The sequence below is a fragment of the Mirounga angustirostris genome, unplaced genomic scaffold (assembly GCF_029215605.1).
Source record: "Mirounga angustirostris isolate CCGP_5_RB_7025 unplaced genomic scaffold, mMirAng1.0.hap1 SCAF_11, whole genome shotgun sequence".
NCBI lineage: Eukaryota > Metazoa > Chordata > Mammalia > Carnivora > Phocidae > Mirounga > Mirounga angustirostris.
Window position 1 is genome coordinate 10,296,637 of NW_026991719.1, and position 20,449 is coordinate 10,317,085.

The following is a 20,449-nucleotide window of genomic DNA, read 5'->3' on the forward strand; positions in this document are numbered from 1 at the left end:
AACACCGTGGACTCAAAGGGATCCAGTGAACAGGAGCTAGCTGACCAAGCACAGTACTGAAATGTGACCACTAAGGAGGAACAAAACCTGGCAGTAGCTCCGGCCTTCAAAGATACTACAACAAACCGATGGGACAAGCTCTTCAACAAGCAGCGAAAGGTAGCTGCAGGTCTGACGCTCTTGTTTTTAGGAAGTAAAAGGTCTTTTGATTGGCTGGTGTTACCTAAACAAAGATGAGAAATATTGAAAAAACAAAGAGTTGGGGAAGAAAGCAGTTGGCGCCGGAGGCGGCCAGGGTTGGTGGAAGGAAGTAGCTGCAGAGCCCCCAGGAAGCCGGCAGAAGGGAAGAACGGTGTGCATGCCCCCCATTCTGGGGAGGAGAGGCCCCAGGGTTCCAGTGCCCCTGCTCGCCACAGGGCGTCGGGCCGGCTCTGACAACGTGAGCTTCTGTGGTCTACTCGCGCAGGGCCGTCGAGACAGCTCAGTGGTAAGAACAAGGCAAATGACTGAACTTGGAGAACGGACAGATGTATGTTTGCAGCCCACGTAGCAAATACAGTGTGCAGTGTGGAAGATGGAAAAGTACAGTTCCATCAGTGGGGTAATGTCTTTGTCACCTTGTGAAACATTCCCTAGTTGAAGTGAAAACATCCTAGATGTCCCTTAAGAGAAAACCTTGAGTTTTACATTCCTGTAAAAATGTGTGTAAGCTTTCCCTTGAGTATCATGACACCGTGGACACCAGTGGCTTGTGGGGCAGTGGAGTAGAAAAGTGGACCTGCGTACTGTCTGTGGATTCTGAGAAGCCACCACTGCGGACTGGCAACCAGAAAGGGCTGACATGACTGAAAAGTGAAAGAAGACGGGTGTAGCGTGGGCAGAGCAGAAATCCACTCTCTCTCTACATACATGGAAAACGTGGGCACCAAGCATCTAGGGAACGAAAGAGGACAATATCAGAACTGTGCATTTTCTTTGGGTCCCTTTGGGCGTGCTAACGTAGATTAGCACTGACCTAGTGCTGACACACTACACTCAGTGGGGCCTCGGGCCCAGGGTTGCTAATGATGTCATCCTGTTGCTATTGTGTTCCTGAACCTTGCGTGACATCACCTACTACCAGATCTAAGATTTGCCGGCTCTTGAGCTTGCTTAACTGCCAGCCCCTGGTTTTTCCCTTTACACCAGCTCTGGTTCTGTCCTAGCCACGTGCCTGGTGCTGCTTTTCTCCACACCTTCGTGGCCCACATGCTCTTGCAGTGCAGCTCACGTCTGATGTCCCATCCGCCCCCATGCTTGTCAGTGGACTTGCTTCAGGCTCCTTCAGAGACGCAGTCACACACACAGTTGGTGCTGAACTACAGTAACACACATAGGGCTTGTGTTGCTCGTTGCCGTCTCACCCTCACGAGCCTAGAGGAAAGGATCATGGTTTGCAAGGCACCCTCCAACGTCCTGCTGCAAACAGCCTGCTGCTCCTGGCAGCCCGCGTCACAGCTCTCTGCACTGTATGTTTACTGGGGGCAGAGCAAACGGTCTACGGCAAGAACACACCGGCGTCTCTCCAGTGAGCGTGGCTGAAGCCCCTCCTAGATGTCTAGCGGGACTCTCTGCTCCCAAAGCTCTGGCACCGAGCTTGAGGTGATCTGAGTTCTAGCAAATGGGTTAAGATAATAGTTGGTAGACTCTCAATAGGGGAAAGAGGACTGAAACAGCGGTAGCAGCGTGAGCGTAACACTTTAAAAATTCAACTAAACTTCCACAGTCTTGGACAAACATCTTTATTTAAGAAATCCAATAAATAGATGGGGTAAAAAATCACGGTAGCAACTTCACACAAGGGTATGAGACCAAACTTAGAACTACTTGCTCAAGTTACTCAGGAAAGAACAAAATTAAGTGCTCACAATTAGCACAGAAAATATATGGTTCTAGTACTTGTTTTTAAACAGACATTTACTAGTTTACAGTAAGATCCCACTTGTTACAGGCCACTCCCCACCCCCTTGGTGTACAGCCTAAAAAAGCTAAGAATGCAAATGCTAATGTAATATAAACTTTTCTTTGTTTACAATTCCAGAATTACAACTTTTTACTGGTATAACTATCAACAGGTTCACTTAGTTTACTGTCGGAGGGAAATGCAATACAAGAACACAACCTGTCACTTTGGTCCCGGCCTCCCATTTTACAAACATGGATTCAGGGTTCCGGCTTTATAGCGGAATCACTTTGACAGAGGCAGGCCTGTGGCATCTGGCACTGCAAAAGCTGTTTGCTCCGGCTTCTTGGGCAGTGCTATGTGTACTGTGCGTATGGTTTTATAACAATATCTCTAGATGTGCAGAAGCCCATGCACGTGCTATCAGCTTCATTCCCTACTGCAGAAACTTTTAGTTTTAAATCTGTCTACCAAAATCTTGACCATGACATTTGGTTCTGAATTGTGACATCAAGATCAAGCGGTCTGAATATGAGTAAAGTCAAAAGCTCATTCTTAATTTTTAGAAGAAAGATATTTTCAAGGTTATAGAGAGTTTATAAATAACACTGTTCACAAGCAAATATTGATCTGTTGATAATCGTAAGAAACTCAATGTACTGTTTTAAAATAATAAGGAATTTCATTAGGTTTAGATAAATTTAGACTACAAGCAAAACTTTTCCAGGCTATTTCGTCAAGTTACTTACAACATACACATTCCTGAGAATACCCCATTGTAGTGACATTGTTTATTTCCAGATTTTTCCACATTCAACTTAAAAGGTGTTTCTTCCCAAGAAACTGAACTTTTCTGTCAAATGCGCTTGATCGAATAGGAGAATTGGGTTCATAAAATGGATTCATTGCAAACTAGGAAAGAAGAAGGTATTAGTAAGCTTGTTGAAGTACAAAGACTGACAAATCATAGATCTCTAGAAGGAAATTATTTTAAAGTTCTAAATTAAATCATCAAAGACATCTAAAACAGAAGTCTGAAGACCACATTTTTAAGTTTCAACAAAAATGTTCCATTGTTAAATAGTAATGCCCCCTTGAGATTTTTGTCTTAGTGTTTTAGTTTTGAGAACTACCTGTGGCAAAACTAATGGTGGTATGATAAGTGTTGCCTATGTAAGCTAAATGAACTTTGAGGATTCACCCTGTATGTGAAATACTAATCTACTCACATTAATTATAAATGTATGGACTCATCTATAAGGCCCTTTGGGTACATAAAACTAAAAATCCACCATATGCTCGTAGTTAAAAAAAAGTTATGCCCTGTTGCTGCTATATTAAATTACCCTTATGTAATAATTTGTTTGACAATCAGGTTTTTAATACTGTCCTTTAACAACACAGGCTGAGTGATCAGGTTCTTAAGTAGTGTAATGAGTGTATCATAACATGTGAGAAAACTGTCAGATTGAATCACTAATAAGAAAAAGGAGTTAACCAGTTTTTAAACCTTAATTTACTTGATGTCGTCTATCTTTTTAAGACATAATATTTTTATTTGCTAATTCTGACTAGGAATATGAACCGTGCTGATATGGAAAAAAAATCTTGTCTAAATACAGAACATTTAAAATTAATTAAGAACATACTGTTAGCACTGCAGTTTAACCACAGACATCCTACTTCTAGTTTATTTTTTCTAAATACCAAGAAATGTGAGTGGCACCATTCTCCTTGAGGGACTATTTGGTAAACTTCCTGACAGTTTATGATCTATAATCATTGCACTGTAACTGGTAAAGTAGATGGAGCATATTTTAGATTAAAATTATGAAGTAATTTCCCTTATGTAGCCTGCTTCCTTCTCTTTTTAGGGTTCCCTAATAAAATCAACGATATGTGCGCCAAAAGGGGGAAACTGAAACCAGTTTAAAAACAACTACCGTGAGTTCTGTCCTAAATATATGTTAGCCTGGTGGTGAAGACTGGCCTGATGAGGGCGTTTCCAGGGATCGGTCTGACTGGGGAGGGGCTGGTCTAAGATGAAAACTGCAGTACAAGGGAGTTACTGCAGCAGGCCAATTTCCTGTCAAAGTCGGAATCCCTTTTTACAGTCAGATTTAAAAAGTTACGGAACATACCATACCTTTATGTATAAATCATAGACATCAGTAAAGAAGTTCTTTATTCCATCTTCTTGCCTTATGTCATGAAGCATAATAAATCTCATATGTGAAAGAATTAAGGTATAATCTTAATAGAAATGAAAAATGAAAAGTGGTCAGGTGATACGATATCCTTCAAATGAGTCACATGCATTATATTTTGTGATGGAAAAGCTGCATACGTAAACTGGGTTTGAAGTTAGGTTAACTTTTATCTTAAAGAGGACATAATCTTTCTAAAGTTAGGAAGTTACTACAAAATAAAGTAAAATCAACCTAATGGTTCAGATTAACCTTAGTTTTATTTGAGACTTGATTCTAAAGGTATCTGTTAAACAAAAATATTAAAACAAAATTTTTTCCCCTAAAAAAAATAAATAAAAGTATCCTCGTAAATGGCAGTTTTTACCTGACACATTGAAGTCCACAGACTCAGAGTCTGGCATGTATGTCCCATGTTGTTCTAGTCTGTTACCCCAACCTTTAGTTAGAGATCTTTATTTAAAAGATAAGGATATGACCTGCAGTAACAAACGCCGAAACAAACCACTCGTTGAACTTGTCCACAGTTTTCAAGTACATGTTGTTGGACAGCCACATGTTCTCATCTACGAGGTCAAGAGCGGCATGAGCTATGAACTGGTTCAGATGACGATGATCATCCTAGATGACAATGTGAGTAGCACCAGATTAACATTTCCAGACAGCATCAAGAACGCCAACATTTCATTCTGGAAATTCTATACGTAGTCTTCTTGGGGGTGGGTGGGGCATCCTCTGCTTTTACTTCATTTATTACTGTCATGGGACTTAGGAAAGATCTTAAGTGTTTTCACATCATATTCTTTTCAATTTGCTATCTAAAACTCAACAAATAGAAACAGCCAATTAATAAGTGAAATGTGTTCAAGAAACTATATAGATTATTTAATTTTGCAAGAAGGAAGTTACCAAATTCGGTAACCATTTAAGCGTGTGAAGAAAGAACAGTAGGTAAAAAAAGAGAGATTCTGCTTTAAAGACACTCATATCTTTTTAGAGGAGGACATGAAAAAATACGTAAGTGGTTATGGCTAACGGACAGCACCTCAGGTAGGCTGGAGAGCTACACAGAAGTGACGTTGGCATGGGTCTCAGGGTCAGCAGGGGAAAAGGGCAGGGAAGGCCGTGGGGCGCAGTGACACTTGGTGAGCAGTGGAGACAGCTGAGAAGGTGGCACTCTTAAAGGCTTGGCATAGGCCTCTTTCAGGTGAATGGAGTTTACATGACAGAGGGGGACTTGGGAGTGGCAGGAGGCCATACTCAGCCCCAGCTGTGAGTAGTCACCTGTCTCAACAGCAGGAGATAGTCCTGTCAGAGCTGAGTGTCCTTTTCGTGGGCTTAACTGGAGGTGGGACTGTCCCACCATAACGTGGACAGGGAATTCACAACCTAGAACAGTCTTCCTCCTGTGGAATTCTTTATTTCAAAATAAACTTTTCAAAGAACACTTCTGTTATGGGTTGAACTGAATTCTTCTGTTGAGGTCCTAACCACCCCCCACCCCGCCCAGTACCTCAGAATGTGGCCTTCTTTGGAAAGAGGGTCATTGCAGCTGTCGTTAGCATGCTAGAGTAGGATGGCCCCTAATCCAGTATCACTGGTGTATTTATAAAAGAGGGGAATTTAGAGACAGACCCACACACGGCGAGAATGCCACTCGAAGACTGGAGTTCTGCTGCCAAAAGCCAGGGAACTACCAGAAGCTAGGAGAGAGTCCTGGAACAGATTTCCCCCTAGCACTTTCACAGGGGGCCTGACCCTGCTGACACGTTGTTCTTGGACTTCTGGCCTCCAGGCTGGTGAGACAATGAGTTGCTTTTACTCTAAGGCACCCGGTTTGCGGTGCTCTGTTACGACAGCCCTGGGAAAGGCAACTTAATATGACCTCCTTGCTGCGGAGGCTGTTCCTGTGACAGGGTTGGAGGCAGGCTGCCAGTGGCCTTGCACAGCTCAAGCATGTTTACTCCACTCACATCACCATGGCGAAGCTAATTGAATCCCTAGAGAAATCGATGTGTTTTGTGTCTGGCTTACAGCAGTGTTTTCCATCACTTTACATGGATGATCAATCATGAGATTAGAAGAAAAATGTAGAAATGCTTTAAGGTGAGTGGTAGCAGGAGAAAGAACTAAGGTCAAGTCATGCCACAAAGTGTTTTTCTGGGCACAGCTTTGCCTACCCCAAGTCCACAGAAACTGTGTCAGTAGCCCTGTACCACAAAGCGACCGCTGCCACAGAGATGCCTCAGTACAGTTTTAATGAGCAGCGGGCTCATAGGAGTGTGGGGAAATAATGTAGTAACAACCACCCGAGAGCTAAGAGCTTAAGCACATTTCTATCTTATTTTCGTGGCAAGATTTAAATAGTTGAAAAGCATCACGCACTGGACATTATGCGCTACAATTAATTTCAAAAATCAATTCTTAAGGGACATTAAAGCTTATTTTGGAGTTAGGAGAAACACAGCATAACTTTTTATTAGCAACATGGACCAGTACAGAAAGATGGAAGGGCCCCAGGTATGCTCATCTCAAGACTATATGTTTACTCTGAGTGGCATGTTCTTGAACCAAGCTTGTTTTTCTGGAACCATTACTGGCAACAAGGAAGTTGGGTGGTGTCACCGGGGAGAACAGCATGCAGGCACCACCCAGCTGGTAGGTGGTGCAGAAGGTCACTGAAAATTGCTATAGTCTCAGGGGCAGCGGGACATGGAAGCAAGGGTCTCTTTTAACCCTCCCAGGTGTAAATGGCCCTACTATGTATGTCCTGAGGAAAAATGTAATTCCCTTGGACAGAATGGGCTCTCACGGCATCTCCAGTCAGTAACAACTGTTCTTCTGGTCCCACAACAGGTAGACTATGTTTCTATGTGCTCAGGGAGCAGCTTTTCAGAATGGGTGACACAGTGAACTACATATCAGAGACCCAGAGCATCCTGCTAGTATGTGCCAAGTGTGAGCTGAATCAAAGGATGAGTCAACAACTCAGAGGATGTTCCCTGGCTGGCTTCTGTCAACCTGTGGGACTGCAGAGCAAGCCTCATTTAATGGCAGTGGATTCGTTACCTCATCTGTCCAGATCTCTTCCAGCTGTAAAATCATGCCACACCATTATCATTAGAACAGCATAACAATTCTTACAGAATTTTTTAAGGTTCCTTACGCACTTTGGATTCTCCTTTTCCAGCTGGCAAAAATTCCATTTCAAAAACTGGATTATCATGGTGGCCCACAATTACAAAGTAGAAGCTTCCAGACATTGTCTTCAATATATAGCTCCTAATTAAATGAAAATAACACATATTTTTAGTACACCATACTGAAAATGAGAAATGGTTAACAAGAAGTCTAGAATTCAATTTTTTACTAAAACCTGACACTGTAGAAGGAGACCATTAATTAAGGTTGTCATGTTTTCCAGTACACTGCCATAGACAAACGGCTTTGGGACTATACAAATTAGGTCTGTGATATGTCCTGTAGAATCCAGTACTTTATTTTCATAGGGAAACTGGAAGACCTCTAATACAAAATCGTAAAAACAACATTCTCAGGACCTGAACGTTTGGAACATTCAGAGTAAGCTGGGCCAAACTTGGCCTGGGCCAGTTAGCATTATTAGCACTAACACTGGGAAAAATTAATAAAGGGTGCTGATTTTCTCTTCTTCCTACCTGAACAATGTATACTATAAATCTCAGTCTCTGCAAATGCAAGAACCTATGATATGCCTTCTCAAACAACATTCATAAGGAAGACATGGGGCTCCTGGCTGGCTCAGTCGGTAGCGTGTGTGACTCTTGATGTTGGGATTGTGAGTTCAAGCCCCATGCTGGATATAGAGATTACTTAAAAAAAATAAAATCTTAAAAAATAAGGAAGACACAATTTTGTATTCTAGAAAAGATGGAAGAAATCATAATCCAAAAAGACATTTGAGGCATTAAGAAGTCTTAGAACTGGTGTTCACAGGTTTGCTATGGAAATGAAGAGAAAGTGTTGGGGTGGGAGGGCTTGTGGGGGGGGATCAGGGATTCTGTGGCTTTTAGCACAGAATCTGGATGGATGGACAGATGGGTGGAAGGATTTACGTATGTATTTATGTACTTCTAGCACAGGGTCTTTGGAATCAGACAAAGCTAGGCTCAGGTCTAGCTCTGCCACTTACTAGTAACATGACCACGGGCACGGTCCTTAAACTCCCAATGTCGGTTTCCTCCTCGGTGAAATCGAGGTAGCCATCACAGATCCCTTATAGGGACCATGAGGATTATACAACCTAATCCATGTGAAGCACCAGGCACAGTATCTGGCTCAGAGGAGGTGCTCAGCACACGTTCTCTTGAGCAACACGGAGGAGCATACGCACATGGAGATGTGCTGACTCTTAAGGCCTCCACATGGGGCAGCCTCCTGGTTCACTGAGAGTGTACCATCTCAGGGAAGGTACAGCGAGGTCTGTCACAGCCCAGGGCTCATCAAGCCTCACTGGGACTTCTGCTGAATCACACTGAACATCAGAAAATCCGAAATTGTTTCCTAATGAATACAACCTTCGTTGTTAAGGAAATCAAGGCACTGCTGGCATTTTGAACTCTGGAACTGGGAGGCCCATGACTGGAAAAAAAGGCAAATAGGACGTTCTTTTGGCATGATGAGGTAAATAGAATTTAAAATGTTCTTCGGGGCAGGTGTTGGCACACTGCAGCCTGCAGGCCAGATCTGGCCTTGTCCATCCTTGTATTGTTGCCGAAGGCTGCCTTTGCCCGACAACAAAATGACAGAGTTGAGCAGCTGCAATAGAGACCATCTGATCCTTTACAGGAAAGTCTTAGGGGAAAGATGGGGGAAAAGGCCCAAATAAGACAGGCAGGAATGTTATGAAAGCTCTGCAAAACTAGGAGAATTAGCAACAATTCTCAAGATTGAAAGAAATTTTCAAGGCGCAGAGGGATGGGAACTTTAAATTTGAACAAAGTCGACAATGATGTCATTAATTGGAATAGGAGTTTGCAGCTGGAGTTTGCCAAGGGAAGGGTTTAATTTCTTCAGCACAAAACATTTAAGCAGCAGCAGAAAACAATACACATCTAAGGAAGATAACCCTCATTCCTGTGCCTGCATAGTGTCAGCACAGGGTGAGGATAAACAGAAAGGGAACCAAGGAAACACCACATAAAGGTTAGGTCATAGACTCTACAGCTGGACAGAACTTGAACTGCCAATAACTTGATTTCACAGCAGCTGAAAGAGTAATTCGACTATTCGATTCCACAGGCAAAACTGGAAGGTGAAGTGGAAGAAATGGAAATCTTGGGAGAATACAACCACATGGTCTCAGGAAGGGAATGTCTATAATCATTTAATATTTGAGGTTTATTATGCCAAGGTGGTAGGCAAAGATGAGACACACTTTAGAATTCTGTGCTGTCTGGGGGCACCTGGGTGGCTCAGTTGTTAAGCATCCGCCTTCAGCTCGGGTCATGAACCCAGGTGCTGGGATCGAGCCCCACATCGGGCTCCCTGCTGGGCAGGAAGCCTGCTTCTCCCTCTCCCACTCCCCCTGCTTGTGTTCCTGCTCTCGCTGTGTCTCTCCCTGTCAAATAAATAAATAAAATCTCAACTTTCCTTGGGGAGGGAAACGTTCTATATCTGCACTGTCCAATGTGGTAGCCACTGGTGGCTATTGTGTCTGCAGAACTGAATTTTTAACTTTATTTAAGTTTAAATAGCCACATGTGCTTAGTGGCTACTGTATTGGCTCTGCAACAATGATTTGAAACTTTTTAAGTTCTGCAACCTCTTCTACCCCCCTCCATCCACAAAGCAAGTGGTACTTAGTACTCCCGTCTGTGATGCAAATGAAGCAGCCACCGGTGTTTGTGGGAGCTTGAGCATGTGTGTGTGTCTGCTCAATTTCCCCATCACCTAAAATTGGGGTCCTTCAAGCATCTCCTAAGAAGACTAGGTCTCCAGGTGTGGAGGAGATGGCTACATGGAACTTGGCAATGGATTAAACTGGGGAACTGAGGAAGAGGGAAGAATCAAGCATGCTTCCAAATGCCTGACTGAGGTGATCAAGCAGAATATCAAGATGAGTCTATTCACCAAGAAAGGAAATCAGGGAAAGAAGAGGGATGAAATGAACACGTCAATTTTGAACATGTGCTGGTAGCCAGGATTGCACGCCCTGCCCTGTCCAAGCCTGATCTCAAAAACCTGTGAATGTTAATTTCCTGGCCGAGGGGAATTAAAGCTGCAGATGGAACTGAGGTTTCTCACCAGCTGACCTTACGACAGGGAGAGGAGCCTGGACTAGCCAGGTGGGCCCAATATAATTACAACGGTCTTTAAAAGTGGAAGAGAGAGGCCCAGAAGAAAGGTCAGAAGGAAGTGCAACGGCAGAAGGGGGTGGGGGCATCACGGAGACGCAGCACCGCCAGTGTTGAAAAGGGAAGAAAGGACCAGAAGCCAAGCAGCCTCTAGAAGCTGGAAAGTACAAAGAAACGGATTCTTCCTGACAACCTCCAGAAGGGAACACAGCCCTGCTGGTACCTGGATTCCAGCCCAGTGAGACCCGTGACGGCGTCTATGCCACAGACATGTAAGGTCGTACATTTGTGTTGTTTAAGCCCCTCAACTTCGTTATAGCAGCAGACAACACACGTCAGAGCTGAAAAAGCTGCAGGAATGAGAAAAAAGGAAATACTCAAAGTCCTCACAGAAGGTAGGTGCGTTCTGTAGGGAGACTGAGGACAAGAGGAGTTCACTTACCACGGGCCAAGAGTTTCAAAGCACTGTAGAAGGTCGGAGGGAGGGGAAGGGGGGCGGGACAGTGGTGCGTCAGGGGGAAGCTACCTGGGGATAATATAAGCGTTTCTCTTTCCCAGTACGCCTCCCTAAGGCTTACCACAGAGCCCAGTACAGAATAAGTGCTCCACGCTTGGGGAATGGAACTGCGAGGAGGGGGACAATAGCTGCGACAGTGTCGGGTGCAGCTGGAACACAGGAATGAGAGGCATGCTGGGATTAACTAGCCTCAACACAGAACCTTCTGAAGGTGCTAGTGCTGAGGCCCTCATGGTCTCTGAGGCCTGACTGATGAAGTCTGTGATCAAACAATTAACAGCACCTTTGTGAGATAGTTGAAGTTTAGGCGCTTATGAAGAAACTCTCCACAAGAGACTGGAGTTGTTGACTGAAGGGAGAGGAGCCAGGACTCTCACCTGGGATGAAAACAGCTGCTGTCCCTGATGGCTAGGTGATTTGAGCTGCTTGAGAGAGAAGGTAAGCGACAACTAAAGAAATCAACGTGGTGATACAGGAGCTCTGAACTACCTTGAACTGAAAGAGGGCATGTACATGATGTAAGAAATAGTTCACTAACTAGTAATGAACACAAAAATGAGACCCCATCTCTGTGAGGCTGGCATGAGAAGGGCAAAAGCACAAAAGGAATGGAAATGTGTGAAATTGTAGTCTAAGAAGGCTTTTTTCTTAAAAAGGGGAGAAAGGTCACCTGGTACATAAGAGGATGCAGATCTGAACTTCAGTTTTCTCAAAGAGCATGATTTTTCTAATAGGAAGTGTGACAAAAAGTTAGGCGGGCTGTGAACCTCAAGACAGCTACATTAAAACAAAAACCAGACACCAATAAATACAGGCCTTCAAGTCTTAGCAAATTTTAGATCTTCAATTAACAAATGTGATTGTATACTAATCAGTGACATGGGAAATCTCAGGAACAAAAGAGTCAAACCATCTGAGATAGGTAAGTGTTAATATTTTCAGAAACAAAGGCTTATCTTCTGTAACGGGGTACTTTTGGAATAGATTAAAACACTTGTTTTATTTGTTGAGTGAGGGACCACTCCTACCTGACTTGAATGTCAGTGCCCCAAGAACTTAAAAGTTATACAAGTCAGTTGACAGCATGGGGTCTCTAGGGAACCGCTAAGCGTGACCTTAACCTAGTCCAGTTGAACATTTTGAATGCTTAAGAGCGGGACAATTTATCCCATTCAAGGATAACCTGCTCAGGCAGCTAATAAACTGGAAGGCAACACTAAGGTTAAGAGAATTGAAGTGAAATGAAGACCATTTAAGAGAATGCAAAAAAAAAACAACAAAAAAATCCGGTACTTAAAAAACAAAACAAAAACCAAGAAGAAAACTGTACAATAGGAGAGAAACCTAGGTTAAGAGCAGTTCATCTACAAGGACCCAAAAGTTTACATTTATTGCAACAAGCTCAATTAGGGGCAGTAGTCTGATATAGTAATCCAAAAAGCTAATGCCAATTTTAGGCTGCATTAAGACAATGTCCTTTTAACTAATTACATCTCGAGGGAACATACTTCTGGGAATCTCATTTTAAAAGGATCAATAACTCTGAACTGTGTGTTGTAAGGAATGCTCTGGAAAGAGCTGAAGGAACGGAGGATGTTTAAACTGGGGAAGACTTTTCTGGGGGTGTGGAGTGAGCTACAGCAGGATCTTACCTTCAGATCTAATGTATGCTGTCTAATGGAAAAGGGATTTGACTAGGGATGGCAAATGGGTTATCGCTGGTGAGCCAGTTCTAAATAGCCGGTAGTGACTGCCAGGACCTGGTGCTGATAAAGGCTGAGACAAGAAAGATCTGTAGCAGGAAAGATGGCTGTGATCGAAGGGCAGTACCTACGTGGGTACCAAGTATTTAACTCTGGGCTAGACACACTTATTCCAGACTGCCCAGAGGACAAGCTTAGGGCTGCTCCTTGGAGGTTACATGGAAACTTATTCGAGACAACGTTACCAAGCACTTTGTTACAAACTATCAGGCTGCCTGCGAGAGGAGTAATCCCCTCCCCTCACAGGACAGGGCCCACGAAGAATTTTGCAGCTCCAAATGACAACAGTACGGCCGTTTAAAAAACCCTGAGTTACCTGAATGGCCTAGTGAAAGGCAGACTGAAGCAAAGGCCCTGAGCTGGGCGACGCTTGCAGGCTGAAACGCGATGGGCATTGGCCGAGTGGCCTGGGATGAGATCAGCCGAACGGGGACTGGCCAGGTCCGATCCGGCTGCCCCCGGGCCGGCTGGAGAGACTGGGCTAAAACCCGCGTCACGCGGGGCCCGGGACGTCCCCTGGAGCTCCCGCCCCACTACTCACTCCATCTCCTACCTGCAGGGAGCTGCCGACAGCGGAAACAGCCAGTCACTTCCCTCTGCAGACCCGCGCTCGGCAGCCTCTGTCAGAACTCCCCGAGCAATCGTCGCGAGAATCCGCCGTTGAGATCTCGCGAGAGCTGGGAGGAGCGTCCGGCCAGAGGCCTGCGCAGCCAGGCGCATGCGCCGTAGTACTCCCGAGCAGGGCGGTTCGGTTTGGCGGGCGGGGAGGGGCGGGATCAACGCTGAGCCCGGCGACTTCCGGGTCGTAGCTCGTTTTCTCCTGTTGCCTCACTACCGGTCCCCGCCCTCCGGCCGCGTGGGAAAGTCGCGTGTGGACCGCGACCCCGCCTACCCATCAGAACCGCTGAGAAAGGAAGTGCGAGTCTGCTAGAGTTCCTAGTTGAGAGTGAGAGGCAAAGTGCTCGGCTCTCTTGTTCTTCCCGACTGGCCCCCAGGCAGAGACTGGGCTCTGCAGGCCGGGATTCCCCCTCGTCCTGAGCCTGTAGCTCGGGCTACGTGTGAACTCGGGCCAAGGCAGGACCGGCTGGGGGAAGTCGGGGGCAGGGGAAGCTGACGGCTGATGGCTCAGGTAGATACACTGGCCCCTCCTCAGGGACCGGTGGAAACGTAATCTCTTGTTTGTTTTCGTTATAGCTTCTTCAGCCCTGCTCAGCCTCTTAGGGTTTCCCTGGCGGCCACTGGTCTGTTCAGAAATTCATGGTCCGTGTGCCCGCCAGGTAACCCGTAACCGTTTTTTCTTCCAGTGCTCTATGCCTCCCAAATCTGACGTGTTGAGTCAAGATGAACTGCGAAAAAAGCTATACCAGACGTTTAAGGATCGGGGTATACTGGACACGCTCAAGGTATCCGTTTTAGCCGTATCTTTTACATAACTTTTACAAGTTAACCTGTAACAGGCAGTCCACATTTAAATACATCCAGGTCCTGGCTTTTAAAAATAGTATGACGTAGATTGTATTGCTGAGTTACATTTTTATGTTCCTGTGTAACTCTTTGTAATGGAACACGGAAGTCTTAAATGGTTTGGAGTTTGAGTGGTCTTAAAAGAGCATATTCAAATAATAGGTTTATTGGACTGATACTAAGGCAGTAGTGGGTAGCTTTATAAAGTGAACACATTCTAATAAAATTGGACTTGGTCTATAAAGCTGGCTTGCAAGTCCTGAATTAATAAGTGGTTTTGTAATAGTATGCGCTTTTGAATGAAAGAAATTGACACCATATAGAAAACATTAGGTGTACTAGTTACCATAGAATAATTTCTTCCTAAAACGTATTGAAATGTATAAATATTTGGGCAGCAAATATTAGTACATATTATATGAAGGAGTAGGATTAGCTCACGTTTTCATTACTGTATACATTTCAAAAGTCTATTTTATATTTAAAATGTTAAAGTAAGGGGGCACCTGGGTGGCTCAGTCCCTTGAGCCTCCAATTCTTGGTTTCAGCTCAGGTCATGATCAGGGTTGTGGACTCAGCCCATGACCAGCTGGGGGTGGGGCCTACTTAAGATTCTGTCCGGGCGCCTGGGTGGCTCAGTCGGTGAAGCGACTACTGCCTTCGGCTCAGGTCATGATCCTGGAGTCCCGGGATCGAGTCCCGCATCGGGCTCCCTGCTCGGCAGGGAGTCTGCTTCTCCCTCTGACCCTCCTCCCTCTCATGCTGTCTCTCATTCTTGCTCTCAAATAAATAAAATCTTTAAAAAAAAAAAAAAAAAAAAAAAAAGATTCTGTCTTTCCTTCTCCCTCTGCCCGTCCCCCGCCCCCCTTAAACATGTTAAGGAAAAGCGAGCTTCTTAAAAAATTTTCCTCCCTCTCCCATTGTTTTGGTAACTTAAACCTTGAGATTAATCTGAAAAATCTAGAAAAACATGGAGAAACATCATCGCTAATACAGCCACTAATTGGCATAAGTGTATTTTTTTTTTTTTTTTTTTTTTTTAAGTAATCTCCATACCCAATGCAGGGCTCGAACCCACAACCTGGAGACCCGGAGTCCCACACTCCACCGACTGAGCCAGCCAGACACCCCTCCTTTTTAATCTGATATTATGTGGTGAACATTTTCCTGTGTCCTTTATAGTTCCTTGAAATCCTCATTTTCAATGGTACCAGGCTTGTCTTTGAATGTATGGGTAATTTATGTAGCAGTCCCCTGTTGAAGAGTCACATTATGCCCAGGTCTACACATTCCTTCAATTGCATCTCTCACTTTTTGCCTGGGATGGGTTAAGTGACCTTACTGAATCAAAAGCCTGAGCTTTTTTTCCTTAAAGATTGTATTAGAGCACGAATACGGGGAGGGGCAGAGGGAGTGGGAGAAGCACTCTCCCCACTGAGCTCGGAGCCCTTTTGGGCTCATCCCAGGAACCTGAGATCATGACCCAAGCTGAAGTCAGATGCTTAACTGACTGAGCCACTCAAGGCCTGAGCTTTAAGGCTCTCAGTATATGGGTCTTGTTCTACAAAGATTGTAATAGTGTATATTCCACCAGCAATTTGATAATACTTATCTCTCCAATGATACTCTCATGACATTTTTTTAAAACGTGAAACCCTTTACTATTCCTTTTCATTATTAATGGGGTTGCACATATTTTCTGGCCATTTGTATGTTTTCTGTGGATTGGCAGTTTATGTTCCTTGCCCATTTCCCCCTCCCACCCAACGGTGTTTTATTAATGTATAAGATTTCTTTTAATAGAAACTTAATTTCTTTTCCAATTTTGCAGCCATACTTTATCTTGGTGTTCAATTTTAATTTGGTTCTAAAAATATTGCTGTACATTTTTAATATGCTCAAATCTATTGGTTTTTTTGCTAATTCTCCGTTCTCTAAGAGAACAAATATTCACTATGTTTTAAAAAGGCCTTATTTTTTTTTACAGTTAACTCTTTAACCCACTTGGAATTAATTGTAGTGTATAATGCATTAATATGCTTTCTAATGTGGAATGGTCCTTGGATTCCTGGCCATGGCATATTTTCTTTTTACTGTCTTCTGAATTAGATTTGAGAGTGTTTCATTTGTAGTCACAAATGATACTGATGTATCCTTATCCTTCTTAATCTGTCCTTGTTTGGGTTTGGTATCAGGATTGTGCTAGCTTTGTTCACTTTACAAATGTGTATCTTCTAGAGAAATATTGTTTCCTTTGTGCCGCTGGCTCTTCAATTCTGTTATTCCAGCCTTACCAGTGGCAAGACAGATTTTTACTTACTAAGTTGGAGCTAATTTTTGTTTTCTCAGTTCAGTGACGATGGCCTGAGTGAGTTTTAATTTTTAAAATTCATTGAATTTTTTAATGGCCTAATTAACATTCTATTTGGGTGTTTGAAAAGAATTTCTGGTGAAGTACAAAGTCCGGTATCTATTAAATGGAGTTTATCAAGTCTTTTTCCTTATTTTGAGTCTACTCTTAATATCTGAGAGAGTTGTGCTGAGGATGCACAAGTCTCTTCTCTCCCAGTTCCCCTCCCCACCCACAATAATTGTACTTATTTCTGTTTTAGGAACATTAATTCTGAATGGATTTCCCTCTTTTTTACATTGGCTGCTGCAGAGCCCCCAGCCAGTTGTGGGATTCCTTTCAGCAAGTGCTGGATGGCTTGCTTTTTGTGTTTGTTGAGCTGGGGATTCATCTGTAAGGTCCTTTGCTTTTTTTTTTTTTTCTACCTTTATTTTCCTTCCTGCTTCTGTCACTCCTCTAAATCTTATCCTGTTTCAGTATTTGTTTGCAAGACACCCTAAGGCATTTTATTAAGCTGGATTTAAATATATTCTTTAGTAGTTACAAATTAATTAAATCACCTCTAAATTTTACTGGTGGAGAATGCTATAATTTCTCTTGTTTTATTTGTTACTGAACTGTACTAGATGAGGCAGGACATGCGTATTCTGTTCAGTGTAAATGTTTGGTTTTGTTTTTTTTTTTTGTTTTTTTTTTTTTTTTTAAACTGTGGGACTTTAGACGTAAACTAAGGCCTGTTCTATACTGGTAATTATATACTGTTCTACTCTTGAGGTAAAGGATAGAAGAAAGAAGTATAACAAGAACTCCATTTGTTTCTTGCTTGTATTCTATTAATATGAATTCATTAGGTATCATTTACTGCTGAACCCCATGAATCTAGGCAGTGCAATCTTAAGCTCAGCCCAGTTGTATATTTCCAGGTGATATGCAAAATAGACTAGAACAAATACCCAATAGTCTGAGTAATTTAGGGAATTTTGTTAAAACCCAGATGAATAATGCTAGTGTTATAACCTTGAGAAAATGACCCACTTTGAACTGTAATTTCTCACTTATAAAATGTGAGAAAATTATTATACTTCAGTGTCTTGAGATGTAAATACTGTATGCAAAAGTACATCTTAATATGTTTTTGGGTTTACCGATTTCTCTCTTGTATATGTGATTTCCCTTTTGGGAACCCAATTTTGTTTTGATCAATATGCCCAATATTTTCATATCCTTCAATAGTCCACAGAGAGGTGAGTAGGGGTCAGAATTGTCTCCTGCACTTGATACCCTGGTGAAAAGCTGCTGAAACGGGCTCCTGGGGAAGTGAAGTTGAAGTATACATGCGTTCTGGCTAACCACAAGTTAACTTGGAAGCTGGTGAAAACGAGTTTCTTTTTCCAAAACTCAGTGGGCCACTTGTGTCACAGGGTTATTTAGGGAGTGGTTCCTAACTTTTGGTCATGGATCCAGAACCATTCTGGAAATAAGGATGCTAATTCATGTGACAAATCTGTATATCTCCAGTGAAACAATCCTGCTGAAAATTTTTTCCTTCTTGGTTCATTTTTGTTTGTGTTTTTGAGCTAGACACAGCTCCGAAATCAGCTGATTCACGAATTGATGCACCCTGTGTTGAGTGGAGAACTGCAGCCCCGGTCCATTTCAGTGGAAGGGAGTGCCCTCTTAATAGGCGCTTCTAACACTCTAGTGGCAGATCACTTACAAAGATGTGGCTACGAGTATTCACTCTCTGTTTTCTTTCCGGAAAGTGGTTTGGCCAAAGAAAAGGTAAAGTCTTTGCTTTTTCTCTTTTTGAATTTTCTATTAACAGCTTCTTTCTGAGATAACAGTAAGTGCTGCATAATAGTGGAGTATTCCTTGGCTAGCGAGGTCCGTTTCTCATTCATCTTTGAATTCACATCATATATTCTATCACGTAACAAAGGGGCAGTACTGAAGTTGATTGATTGTTATCAATTCCTTGGACTCTCGATTAGTCTTTGGTAAAATTGTGATGTGTAGAATCACTGTTTTGGAGCTAGAATTATCCTCCCATTCTGTGTAGTCTACTAAGACTCACAGTTGCCTTTTATGTTGAATGTTGTAAGATTGTCACTATACTAGTCACACTGCAGATGATGAGGAACCAGTTTCTGGAGAGGTGAAGTACTTTGCTCAAGGTCACATGATTTGTAAATATCAGTGCAGGGCGGTAAATCTAGATCTCTAAAATATGTTCTTACTATGTTAAAGTCTCTTCAGATATTTCTATTCTTTAGGATTACACAAGAGAAGTGAGGGATAAAATAGTTTTTAAAAGTCTATGACATTCTCAAATACTAAAACACCTGTTTTTACCAATTTTCTGATTATGTTTAACAGTAATGTTGGAGAAATCTAGTCACACTTGATTATTCTAAAGACTGATACAGCCCACTTTGCCTATTTTTTTAATAGACTTAATTTTTTAGAGCAGTTGAGGTTCAGATCAAAATTGAGCAGAAAGGAGGATATCCCATATGCTCCCTGCTCCCACACATGCACAGCCTCCCCTACTAGCAAAATTTTTTGTTACGTACTTGACTTTTTTTTTTTGAAAGAGGGAGGCGGGGAGGGGCAGAAAGAGGAAAAGAGAGAATCTTAAGCAGGCTCCATGCCCATTGTGGAGCCCACAGCAGGACTCGATCTCACAACCCTGGGATCATGACCCGAGCCAAAATCAAGAGTCAGATGCTTAACTGACTGAGCCACCCAGGTGCCCTCATTATATACATTTTTGCCATAGATTCTACATGGTCACATCTTACCACCTAAAGTCCATGGTTTATTTTTATTTATTTTTTAAAAGATTTATTTGAGAGCGAGAGAGAGCAGGGGGAGGGGCAGGGGGAGAAGCAGACTCCCTGCTCAGCAGAGAGCCCGAAATGGGGCTCGATCCCAGGCCCCCAGGACCATGACCTGGGCTCAAGGCAGATGCTTAACCACCTGAGCCACCCAGGTGCCCCTAAAGTCCATAGTTTAACTCTTGGTGTTGTCTCTCTCTTTTTATTCTTTATCTTGTCTGTAATTGACTAAAAGTTTCATATTCAGATGTTTTAAGAAAATAAGAACAATGTTAATATTTGAAAATTCAAATATGTTGTATTTATTTATTAACCAAATTTTATTTATTAACATTAGGAGTTCTTGTTTGGTCCATCACTCTTTAAGTTTTGTTGTTGTTTGTTTGTTTAAAGTAAGCTCTAAGCCCAACGTGGGGCTTGATCTCATGACCTCAAGATCAAGAGTCACATGAGCCAGCTGAGCCAGCCAGGTACCCTGAAGTTTCCAATTATGTTTCACAATTTAGCTTATTGGATGAGTAATAGTCAATAACATAGTTGTTAAAGCAGTAGTTAATACAGTTCACATACTTAAAGGTTTCTACTCTAAAATGCTGTACAGAATATTTTCTATAAAAGAAAACCACTTGAAAACCTATTCATGTTCTCAGGGTAGATCTAGTAAATGATAAGTATTGTAGTAGAAATAAGAATAGCCACCCAAGGGGTGCCTGGGTGGCTCAGTTGGTTAGGCATCTGCCTTCGGCTCAGGGTCATGATCCCAGGGTCCTGGGATCGAGTCCTGCATCGGGCTCCCTGTTTAGTGGGAGTCTGCTTATCCCTCTGCCCCTTACCCTGCTTGCGCTCTCTCTCAAATAAAATCTTAAACATTTTGGGTGGCTTTTTTTTTTTTTTTTAAGACTATTTTAGGTATGATTTAGTTATTCATTGTAGTAAAGACAGTAAACCTTTATATTTTGAAGCAATAGTATTTTAAAAACTTTATTGCAGTTGAAAGACTCTGGAATTCACACATGTCTTCACTGGTTCATCAG

General features: G+C 42.8%; 2 protein-coding genes across 13 annotated transcripts in view; one reads left to right on the plus strand and one right to left on the minus strand.

Moving 5' to 3' along the window:
- The window catches only part of OFD1 (OFD1 centriole and centriolar satellite protein), an 84,445-nt gene that overhangs the window by 24,268 nt on the left and 39,728 nt on the right, over positions 1 to 20,449 (plus strand). For 4 of the 11 annotated variants that reach the window (XM_054507186.2, XM_064573742.1, XM_054507195.2 and 1 more), the window contains 2 exons: positions 14,069 to 14,167; positions 18,160 to 18,360. In XM_054507186.2, coding sequence (XP_054363161.1) covers positions 14,075 to 14,167; positions 18,160 to 18,360 — 294 coding nt within the window. In that variant the 5' untranslated portion in view covers positions 14,069 to 14,074. Of the gene's footprint in view, positions 1 to 4,683; positions 4,783 to 13,553; positions 13,894 to 14,068; positions 14,168 to 18,159; positions 18,361 to 20,449 lie in introns of those variants that run through there. The other 7 variants (XM_064573744.1, XM_064573746.1, XM_064573747.1 and 4 more) reach the window with 5 other exon arrangements.
- TRAPPC2 (trafficking protein particle complex subunit 2) lies at positions 1,766 to 13,471 on the minus strand. 2 transcript variants are annotated; one of them, XM_054507226.2, is made up of 5 exons: positions 13,318 to 13,471; positions 7,320 to 7,431; positions 4,622 to 4,770; positions 4,089 to 4,170; positions 1,766 to 2,854 (listed from the first exon to the last, which is right to left on the minus strand). In XM_054507226.2, exons 2-5 carry the CDS (start codon positions 7,410 to 7,412, stop codon positions 2,756 to 2,758), a joined length of 423 nt encoding a protein of 140 aa, XP_054363201.1. In that variant the 5' UTR covers positions 7,413 to 7,431; positions 13,318 to 13,471; the 3' UTR covers positions 1,766 to 2,755. The 2 variants fall into 2 exon arrangements, with proteins under 2 accessions (XP_054363201.1, XP_064429828.1); XM_064573758.1 differs by lacking the exon at positions 13,318 to 13,471 and adding an exon at positions 13,081 to 13,311.

Excerpts from the sequence above, each read along its gene's own strand:
- TRAPPC2 (XM_054507226.2), bottom strand. The coding sequence starts at position 7,412 with ATGTCTGGAAGCTTCTACTTTGTAATTGTGGGCCACCATGATAATCCA. Across the intron at positions 4,771-7,319 it reads CTGGAAAAGGAGAATCCAAA|GATGATCATCGTCATCTGAA; the intron begins GTGCGTAAGGAA and ends ATTGTCATCTAG. Across the intron at positions 4,171-4,621 it reads TTTGTTACTGCAGGTCATAT|GAGATTTATTATGCTTCATG; the intron begins CCTTATCTTTTA and ends TCTTTCACATAT.